At 33.4% G+C, this 11,567-nt stretch overlaps 1 protein-coding gene across 1 annotated transcript; it reads left to right on the forward strand.

Annotated features, from left to right (window-relative positions):
- The first annotated feature begins 1,197 nt into the window (after positions 1–1,197).
- On the forward strand, positions 1,198–11,064 carry LOC134263354 (cyclin-dependent kinase 5-like). Its single transcript, XM_062745691.1, has 11 exons — positions 1,198–1,329; positions 4,625–4,713; positions 5,378–5,445; positions 6,073–6,190; positions 6,694–6,789; positions 7,390–7,464; positions 7,735–7,831; positions 7,926–8,017; positions 8,145–8,277; positions 10,036–10,094; positions 10,520–11,064. The coding sequence occupies exons 1-11, from the start codon at positions 1,293–1,295 to the stop codon at positions 10,649–10,651; spliced, it is 996 nt and encodes a 331-aa protein (XP_062601675.1). The 5' UTR covers positions 1,198–1,292; the 3' UTR covers positions 10,652–11,064.
- The last annotated feature ends 503 nt before the right edge of the window (positions 11,065–11,567 follow it).

Here is an 11,567-nt window from a genome sequence, read left to right on the forward strand (position 1 = left end):
CCACCACTTATTACTGATAGTGGTAATTTACAGTCTGATAGATTCATTAAGTTGTCCCAGTAATAATGTTCGAAACATACTTCTACCTAGTTTACACTTGTGCTATATTTCTGTTTACAATCGTTATATATTAATCAAATTTCAGATTAGCTTATTGGCCCTGTCATAATCTTGAGGTCCCTGAAGGAGTTGAAAAGGGATTCTTCCTGAAGGAGTTAACCATTTCCTAGTGCTTGTTTGTTCAATTGGATAAATATTATAAAGTAATGTATTTCTTATTTTTCGGTTTTAAAAAAGAAAAAATTGTTCAGGTGAGCCTTACTGCCTCTGAGTATCTGATTTATTATGTAATTAATTGTTGCAATAATTTTATAATCATTAACCATTAATTATTTAAAATAACATATTAAAACACTAAGTACGGCGTCTGAGTACTCTCAGTTCTTTGATGAATTTCCTTATTGGCTGCTAGCTTCTACGCGCTTAATGGCTGCTGTTATTGGCTGCTAGCTTCAGCCTGGTCCTTAATTAAGGTCCCATTAACTGACGTTTTTCAAACAAATTGTTAATAGGCCATTATTTACACATTGAAATTCTACGTTTTTTTCTGTTCACGTGATCAAAAGGATTGAATCGCACGTCGATGTGACTGAGATCAACAGCGGATGTTCACTCCTCCATGACACCTGATCCCGTTTCTGATTTTTTTTAAATGACGTACCGTGTTTTCTCTGTTCCAGTTTTGTACACTAGTATAATTGTTTAAATTGATTTTGAGCTTGAATAGTGGTGGCATTTCTCTTCGACACTCATAATGAATCTGATGATACTATTGATACATAAAACAAACGATTAATAGCAAAATATAGCCATAAAGATAATGAAAAAGAATGTGGAACAGTTGACTGCAAAACCGAGACAAACAGACAAACTAAAAACGAGCGCCGAAAAGAAAACCTACATAACATTCTTGCTGAAAAATAACGTTTTCTTCTTTTATTTAAATTAATAGAAGAGGACAATTAATCTAAATTCATTGTCAGGATTTTTATATATTTTTTTTAATCATTATTATTATCTGTATATTAGTTTTTCTTAAATTGTTTTTTTTTTTTAAATATATGAGTCAGTTTGCGATCAAGTTGACAAAAATCGAATAAACCACGAACAAGATGATTGCTACCTAATCTACATCGCTTAAAAGTTTGAGGTTTGACAATAAATCCATTTTATTATGAAGAAGCATTTTAACACAGATAGAAAAATCGGTTCAAAGAAAATTATTCAAAATAATGCAAAAATATGAAAAATTGGAGAAGATTGGAGAAGGTTTGTGAATTTTGCCATTGTGCTCATTTCATTTTCATGCTAATTTTAGCGTTGCACACCAGAAAATAAATTTAGGATGCAATAACAGATGTAGGGTGAGTTCACCATGCATCGGACACATACCTTGCTTCGGACAACTTTAGGCAATAAACTCTCTTTCAACTTAAAAGTTCTGTGTATTTATTTGTTTCTGTCATAAAGATGAAGATTTAAATTTTTTAATGATACCGATTGTGTTTATCATGTTGTGATAAAAATACCCCGCAAATGGCCTTGAAGTTACGTCATATTTTACATCATCAAAGGGGAATAACCCGAAATTCGTGATTTTGCAATTTTTAGAGTTATCGTTCTTTTAAATTCGACTTCCACGGAACGAGTCGGACTTTGGTGAATTTTGTCAGGGATTGGTAATTTTACATAAATTATAAAGAAATTTCACTTCAATGTTTGTTTAATTCCTATTAGAGCTGGTTTTTACTAGTATGCTAATTTCACCGTACATCGGACACAAATTAACCATGCATCGGACACTTTTCGATGCAAAGGTAAACACTACCATTTTCATACAGAACCCAGCTGACAGCTGTTTTTTGCGGAAAAAGAAATAAAAATTCTATATTTTCAGTCAAAATACAAGTTACCGATATATGACGTCTGGAATTTTACTCAATTTATTTCTACAAACCAGAGTATGATAAACCAGGAGAAAAAGGCGCGAATTACGGCATTATAAGCATTTTAAAGCATTTCTAAGGCAGAGTGGGGTCTCTAGAATCGTTCTACATTTGTGCAATAATATTGTCGATTAAATTAAAGTTGAGGGTTATTTTTTAGATAAAAGATGAAAATATATCCATATCAAGGATTTTAAAGCACTGTGATAAAGGTATGATATTTTTCCGGTCTCCATACCGTCTGTCCGATGCATGGTGAACAATGTCCGATCCATGGTGTATTCTCCGTTTTTCCTAAAAGCTCGATTTTTGGGGATATTTTCTCAATAAAGGGCATATAATTGTGTCCTAAATTGTTATTTTAATCACAAACTAAATGTTAAACTCCATTTTGATAATTTTCCGTCGGTAGCGATATCGCTAGAACTTGTTGAAGTACAAGGGTATCCGATGCATGGTGAATTCACCCTATATCTAGATAAACATTGTTTTTATTTTTCTCGTGTAATTTTTTCAGATTGTACAAACAGTCACACCTTGGTGCTGTTATAATATTCAACTTTGAACTCTTCTCAATACAATGCCCTTAGAACAGATATATGCATTTCAAATCCTTGAGACTTTTTGTCTATTTCCTACAATTTTTTTAACTTCATATAAACATGATAAATGGGTAATCCGAATTACCGAAATGCCCCCTAAAACTACCGAAATGCCCCTTGTATTAAATTCTAACAGGCATTTTATGATAATTTATGATATTTAAAAAAAAAAAAAAAACTGTGTATTTTGAACACAAATATAAAATAATTCCCTCTAATATTGTGACCTCTATGAGCGATAACTCTTGCAACAATGTCTCAGCGGGAAGCATGTTATTATACCCCCCGCTTGAAAAGTGGGAGGGTATATAGTAATCGGTATTTCCGTCCGTCCGTCTGTCCGTCCTTCTGTTACGCTTTAGGGTATCCATCTCTTATCCCCAACTCCTCGTATACCACTGAGTGAAATTTAATGAAACTTTCACAGAATCTTTATTACATATTGCCATTGTGCACCTCCTATTTTACTTTTTGATCCAACACATATTTTGGGTTTCCTGGCCACAACAAAACATGGACTTTTCCATCATAATCATATGGGAGGCGGGGGGTATCATTTAGTGAGCTCATTGCTCACAGTACCTCTAGTTTTCCGTTGTAATTTTACATATTTTATGATTTAATGATTCCTCTTCTGTTTTCTCTCTCCATCTCTCTCTCTTGTGTTTTGTTGACAAAATTTTATTCCGCATGTCTTGTCAAGTATTTTAAAAGAAGAAGAAAAAAGTATATATGACAGAAGTACAAGATGTAAAATACACTGTTTTATTTACAGTACCTCATAAGTCATGTACCGTGCAAGAATAATAACGTAAGTTTTTTGAAAAAGATTTTTAGAATTCAACTTCTAATAATCAAAAGCTGTTTATAAACTAGAGGTACTGTGAGCGATGAGCTCACTAAATGATACCCCCCGCCTCCCCTATGGTTATAAGTGGTGAAAAAGTCCATGTTTTCCTGTGGCCGGGAAACCCAAAATATGTGTCGGATCAAAAAGTAAAATAGGAGGTGCACAATGGCAATATGTAATAAAGATTCTGTGAAAGTTTCATCAAATTTCATTCAGTGGTATGAGAGGAGTTACGGATAAGAGATGGGTACCCCAAAGCGTAACAGACGGACGGACAGACAGACAGACGGACGGACGGACGGACGTACAGACGGACGGACGGACGGACGGATGGAATTAACGATTACTATATACCCTCCCGCTTTTCAAGCGGGGGGTATAATAAAATGCAATGCACAATTTGACAAGGTCAGCCAAAGTGTACAGGAAACGACAAACTTAACTGCTGACTTTGACAAAGAGCATTTCAGTAATTTGAGGTACCACATATAAATTGCTTTAACAAGCTATTGTGAATAACTAAATAAATCTATTTATAGCTATTTCAAGCTATTATAGCTTAATCAAGGTTTGTGCTGGACTTGTCCAGGCTGCAGATCTATAGCTCACTAAAATTTCTGGATAGTTAATGTAGGAAAGTTTCATAATACATGTATACACAAATCCTCATATCATGCCCTAATGAAAATGCTGTCCTGTCTTAGAACACACACAGAATAAAACAACCATATATATCCAATGTAAAAAGTTTTGTCCAAATAAAACCCAAGTTTTTTATAGGGAGAGGGGGGTTCATTGTGTATGGGCAGTCAAAGCTTTATTGATTCATATAGATATTACTTCATGGATAAGAATCTTTGCACTGGGGATTAAATGAACCAATGTGTTCACAGTTTTGCTTTGAGGGGAATGTACATTCATCAGTAAGGGTGACACTGACTCATGAAAATCCACTAACATTCATTGCTCATCCAACACACACATACCCTCACAGTGACACACTCAAACAATGAAGACTCAACAGTATTTTGATCTACAAAAAAGATGTTTTTATTGTTCTGTATAATTGTCCTTAATGTAATAGGCTGTTTTATTTTAGCTGCAAGTAATTTAATCTTAATCATGAACTTTTTTTCATGAAATGAAATAAAGTAATCTGGTTTCAGGAACCTATGGAACAGTATTTAAAGCCAAGAACAGAGAAACACATGAAGTTGTCGCCTTAAAGAGAGTGCGTCTGGATGATGACGATGAGGTATATGATACAAACAATGATTTGATCTGAACAAATTTTATTATGCAATAAATACTGTAGAAGTACTTTTTTCCACATAGTATTAATTTACGCTATGTAAGCGGTCACAAATTTTCAGCGAAAATTTGTCCAAGCGTACTTAATATTAATGTAAGGCATTTAGTGACAGTCAAGGAAATCCTCGTAAATTTCTACTCAAGAATTAAACAGAAATTGAGATTCCGCAGAATTATGACCCAGTGGAAAAAAGTACGTCTACAGTACATAAATAGATTAGGTAGAACATATTTGTATTTGTTCATGTAAACTGTAATTACTGTAAACCAACTTTTATTTGTGAGCATGTAACATCCACTAGTTTTGCGACCTTCTTTTTCTCAAGAGCATATCTGGTTGTGAATTAATTACTGGAACATTTATTCACCAACTTATTTATCATTGTGTGTTTGCAGAATTTTGTCTCGTTAAAATTTGTAGGTGTGAATGAATGCCATGGATTCAAAACTGAAGAATTGCAAATAAAGATGTAATAATGATCATTGTTTTACATTATTCCTGCTATAATTACATGTAGTCCTAAAAGTGTGAGAAATACATTCTTTAGAAATGTTTCTTAAAATTAATGCATTTTTCTGAATTAATAATGTTAATGTTAATTTGATAGGGTGTTCCAAGTTCAGCTTTGAGAGAGATTTGCTTGTTAAAAGAACTGAAGCACAAGAATATTGTGAGGTAAGCAAACTTTCTACAAAGCGTCCTAGGGTGATGGAAATATAACTTTGTTGAAAGTTGAAAGGAAACCCCATTTTTTCTTAGGGAAGATAGTGAAGAATTAGTAAAAATTTAAAATCTTCATTATATACTGTGTTTATTCAAATCATGAAACCCATGTCATGATATATAAGACTGCAGAGTATTAATTGGCAAGCAGCTTACATCATTTCTATCTGTTTTGATTGTAACAGATAGAAATGACGTAAGCTGCATATTTCCAATCTTACCAGTTAATGTTCCGTGGTCTTATCAGTTTATTCAAATCGCAACTCCTGGAATGTACTTTGTAGGTTTGGGTCACACATGTTCATCAAAATTTACATAAGAATATATATAGGAAGAATCTTTGAAATTCTTTTCAGGAACAACACATTCATGATAAGCATGATTAGTATTAGGTAGTGTAGATGCTAAACTCTTCAGATCAGATGAAATAAGTTCTAAAGTTTTTAATACTGCAATTCTTATGAAATAAGTTCTTAAGTAAATAAGTTTACTGTAAGTCTTGTGTAATAAGTTCTGAATTAAGTTTTACTGTAATGCTTGTGTTATTAAGTGACAAAGTTCATATTTTATTCCAAACAGGTTACATGATGTCCTTCACAGTGAGAAGAAACTGACCCTGGTGTTTGAGTATTGTGACCAGGATCTAAAGAAGTACTTTGACAGCTGTAACGGGGAGATAGATCAGGACATTGTTAAGGTGAAATAAACCATACTTTATCTATATTGTAGTGGTATGTGAAGAACGGTTGAGACAATATGAACTAAAGGTCTGTGTCACAGTAAATGCTGGCATGAAAAAGATCCCTCACTGCTCTATGGCCATAAGTGCTGAGTATAGAATATAGTATAGAATTTGCAGCTCTCCACTGGCAAGTGGTGGCGTCTCCATATGAGTGAAAATTTCTCAAGAGGGATGTTAAACAACATACAAACAAACTACATGTACATGTATATTGTAAAGAGAGATATCTGTACTTTAAACTAAAAAAATTACAGTGTCTTGGCAAGCTAGGAAAATTACTGTAAACAAACTTTTGTTTCAAATAGGAGTCATAATTTTATGCAGTCACATTTTCTTCTGACACACTTTATTTTAGGCCCAGCAATATCAGCAAAAGCCTCATTGCAGTCACCTGTGTTATATGTTTATTTAATTATTTCCTCTTGTCAGTAATGTTGAAGTAAGCTTTCATTTTTCAGTCCTTCATGTACCAACTGCTAAGGGGACTGGCCTTCTGTCACAGTAACAATGTACTACACAGAGATCTGAAGCCCCAGAATCTACTGATAAACAAGGTAAGCTCATGATGAGTCTTCTGATAAACAAGGAGAGAACTCAAGATAAAGCTTCAGAATCTACTGGCAAAGAAGGTAAACTCACAGTGGTATGTTCATATAAAGTCAAACGTTTGTATCTCAATCAAATGCCATAAATTTTTTAAAGTGATTTAGAAGTCCCAACCAATGGCAACCACTTGATCTCTAAGTTGAAGTATTTTAGCCCTTAATATCTCAAATCCTTGAATATCTCAAAAGTTTTTTTCTTGGTCCCATAGAGTTCAAGATAATGATCTTTTACTGTTACATGTATGGCAGTCAGTTGGGTTCGATCACTGGTGGCCAGATAGCCCAGTTGGTAGAGCACCTGCTGGAGTTTCACTGGGCCCAGGTTCGAATACCAGATCGGTCTGCTGCTTTTTCTCCTCTCCCGTTACATATGAAAGAAATTTCCAGTGTTGCAAAGTAGAAACAATGAATTGAAAATAGAAGTTAGCACTGCTGTACTGCACTGTCTGAATATTGATTGAATGCATTGCACTTGGAGATTTAATTTGTTATGACAGAATCACGGATTGTTAATATTCATTTTATATTCATATACATACTCTTTTGCAGAATGGTGAACTGAAACTAGCAGATTTTGGTTTGGCTAGAGCATTTGGAATACCAGTGCGGTTTTATTCTGCCGAGGTTCTGTGAATTTTTTATCATAGTTATTAGTCTTTTTATGAATTAAAGCAATATTTTTACTGTAAGTTTAAAGTAGTACAAGAGATGTAAATATTATTAAAAGATTATTAAGATTTTTTTTTTTAATTGTAGCTATATTACTTGGTCACAGTATTTTATCATTTATACTCCCTCTGATTCTTGAACTATTTAATTTAAGGGTATGGTATAGACCTTCTGACATTCTGCTTGATTTATTAAATATTTTACATTGTTTGTTTGTCTGTTAAGGTGGTTACGCTGTGGTACAGACCTCCCGATGTTCTGTTTGGAGCCAAAATGTACTCGACTTCCATTGACATGTGGTCGGCGGGCTGTATATTTGCAGGTTCATTTTTGAACTGAATTTCAAAACAAATTCATTTCTTATATTTACATTATTTTTCTGATGAGTTGCCACAAATTATGACATTTTTTTCCAGAAATGACCAATGCTGGCAGACCACTCTTCCCAGGCAATGATGTGGAAGACCAGCTCAAAAGAATTTTTAAGTATCCTTTAAAACCTCAAAAAGTAATATAAAGGCACACATGCTTATCTGTTATTTTTAAATTCATATAGATAAGACTTGATAAGTAGTTCTGGATTGGGGTTAAATTCTCCAATCTTAATTTAAATATATATAATCTTTTTTTTGAAGGAGATGGCTAAAATAGGCTTTGCCTGCAGCACAATCCCATTTACTTTCATTTGTGAATACTTTTTTATAAATAAACAAATAATCCTTGACATTGTAAGATTGCTTGGAACACCCACAGAGGAGTCCTGGCCAGGTATTAGTCAACTCCCAGAATACAAGGTAAACAGGGCCCCTTACAGCATTTGTATTAGTCAACTCCAAGAATACAAGGTAAACAGGGTCCCTTACAGTATTTGTATTAGTCAACTCCAAGAATACAAGGTAAACAGGGCCCCTTACAGCATTTGTATTAGTCAACTCCAGGTAAACAGGGCCCCTTACAGCATTTGTATTAGTCAACTCCCAGAATACAAGGTAAACAGGGCCCCTTACAGCATTGTATTAGTCAACTCCAAGAATACAAGGTAAACAGGGGCCCCTTACAGCATTGTATTAGTCAACTCCAAGAATACAAGGTAAACAGGGGCCCCTTACAGCATTTGTATTAGTCAACTCCCAGAATGTAAGGTAAACAGGGCTCCTAAGAACATTTGTATTAGTCAACACCCAGCATGCAAGGAATCTGGGATGTTTCGCCGATTCTGTTTCGCACTGAGAATATTTCATTTATTTTGTAATAATTTAAGATAATTTATTAAATCTTTGATATAAATATGTGTTGTATGCTCAAAATCATGACTTTTGATAATATGCGGTGCCACAGGTAACGGATCCTAAATGTTAATATGGTGCCTGTTTGCTCAGCGTGTGTTTTCAACAATTTAGTTGTAATTAGTTGTATCAAAAGGTGAGAATTATTTCATTATAGCAATTATAAAGTCGTAGAGCAATTATCTGCTTGAACTTGAAAACATATAATTTGTGTTATTGAGAACATGTGTATAGAATAATCCACCAGGAAGTTTGTTTGTCAAATTTAATGTTCATTAATATTATACAAAATTTCTATACTTACATCAATATTTACAGATATTATAATATTTTTTTTGCAAAACGAACGAAATAAATAGCATACATTTATGTTCTGGGAGCGAAACATCGTGGGGCGAACCATCTAAGCACGAAAAAGAATCGGCGCGAAACATCGCGAGGTGCGAACCATGCATCGGCGCGAAACATCCCGTTACCCATGCAAGGTAAACAGAGTACTTTACAGCATTTGTATTAGTCAACAGGGCCCTTTAGAGCATTAATGGCAATATGTAAATAAAGAAAATAATCCCTTTCAAAATACAAAAATCACCAGATTTTGGTCAAAAGTATTTATTCTTATGAAGAAATAAAGATATATTAAGGGCTGGCCCAAGAATGTTGGCTTGGGTAGCTCAGTTGATGAAGCATCTGTTGAGTTATGCAGGGGTCCTAGGTTATATTTGTTGTCAACCATTACATGTTTTTTCTTTTCATTCCTTGTTAAAGAATATTAACACAGTAAACATTAATAGTGATGTGTTGCATGTATATTTTTTGCTATCATGTGATTTGGAAATTAAGCCTGTTAGGTATTTTTTCTGTGATGCATATGTGATACTGAACCAATCTTCAACCTAATATACAAGATACTGTTAATGTATTACATTTGACGTGTACGATATTTGGCAAAAATTCAATTTTCAACAAGTTAGCGTAGATTTGATTTAGCGCTGTCTGAAGTTGCTGGTTATAAAAGTTAATAAACAAGACATTTAGCGATGTAGTTGAATTAGTTGACTCTGCTTTCCGCCAAAATCGCTAAAAAGAATACGCCGCTAAATGTAATACGTTTACAGTACTCTATATATGTATTCTTGTAATTACTACATGTAGTGACAAATCAGTGGCATCTGTTCCCTTTGTATCTATTGACGAGGTAGTCCTCTGAATTTTGCCCATTCCCTATGTATCATGTCAGTACAACATGGATGCAAGTGGTCCCCAAAGTTAAATCCAAAGGGACGTGACCTCCTACAGGTAATATTATTTAACAATTTGGACAAACATTGATAAATGAAACTATTGTTTATGGTTAAAAACATGAAAAAGTTTAATTATGCATCAGATTCAGTTCTAATTTTTTACTGAATTCTTAATTAATTTTAAATACACATGAACTTCATTGTCTCATTAAAACCATTGATATTTTGATATGATTTATATATCATCTCGACTTTTACTTTATGTATTTTAACCTTGCTATCTCAAATCATTGGATATCTCAGTATATTTCTAAAGTTCTATTTCTCAGATTTGAGTAAATGATGTTTGACTGTACTTGATTTTTTTTTACAATTAATTCAACACTGTTTACATGTAATTTAAATATTGATTAATAATTCCTCTGTCTTTTATTTTTATCTATTTTATATATTTTATTTTTACCTGCTCTCCCCTTTCAGCGGCTCCTGATCTGTAACCCACCAGGACGACTGTCGGCCGAGGAGGGCATGCTTCACCAATACTTCAGTGACCTTGACCCTGCCATTAAACTTGCTACAGATAACTCCGCACTCATTGTACAAGGGAGATAACCCATTAGGTTCATTTTAGGAGACAACAAATTCTAGTCAAGAGTGTATGATCTCATCGCTTAGGGAATGTACATGTGAATTGTTCCTGGCATATTGAAGGGGTGTAAAATGTTTATTCTTGGCTGAATTTTAAAAGAATGGTCATCTAAAGAGATTGTCAAAAGACGTGTTATTTTTAGTTTGTATAAAGATGTGATTTACATGTATATGCAGCTGAGTAATTCAGTGGGAAACCAATTTCAGCTCCAAAAACAAGCATGTACATATACAAGGAAAATTTGAATTAAGCATTGTTTGTACATAAAAGTAGTGAATTGAGAAGGAAAAGGGAACGTTTTTCAGAAGATGTATGGCTGTGATTTGTTTGAACATGTTTTGTTATAGATGTAAATAATTTACATTAATTTATAATTTTTAAAGAAAACTGTATATGTTATACTCTATAGCTATTCAAGGGATATACAGTATAATTCTGAGTGTGTATTATTTGGTAAGATATCAGATTCATAAAATCTACTTAAAAGTCAGCATGCACATATTGAAAACATGTAAAAATAATAATAGAATTTTGATAGATGTAAAAATGAAAAGATAATTACATGTATGTTTTAATGTATAATTATTCTGGTAAACAAAAATTTCCTGAAAATATGACATATTCAGAGTACCTTGAATGTTAACATTTTAGTCATTTGATGACTGTATGTACCAGAAAAATGGTGAATGACCACTTTTTCCAACATCATGTTAGTTAAGTACTTCCTAATTTGTTTTTTATTTTTTATTTTTAGCTAAATATTTATCTAATTATGTCATGGTCACCACAGTCCATTTCTGATGCTCACCATAATTCAGGGTACTGTAAACCAACTTTCATTCGCGTGTAGAAAATTCCAAGTTCGCGAGATCCTCATTA

The sequence above is a fragment of the Saccostrea cucullata genome, unplaced genomic scaffold, assembly GCF_032062105.1.
Source record: "Saccostrea cucullata isolate Sc308-1 unplaced genomic scaffold, CSIRO_AGI_Scuc_v1 ctg15624, whole genome shotgun sequence".
Lineage (NCBI taxonomy): Eukaryota > Metazoa > Mollusca > Bivalvia > Ostreida > Ostreidae > Saccostrea > Saccostrea cuccullata.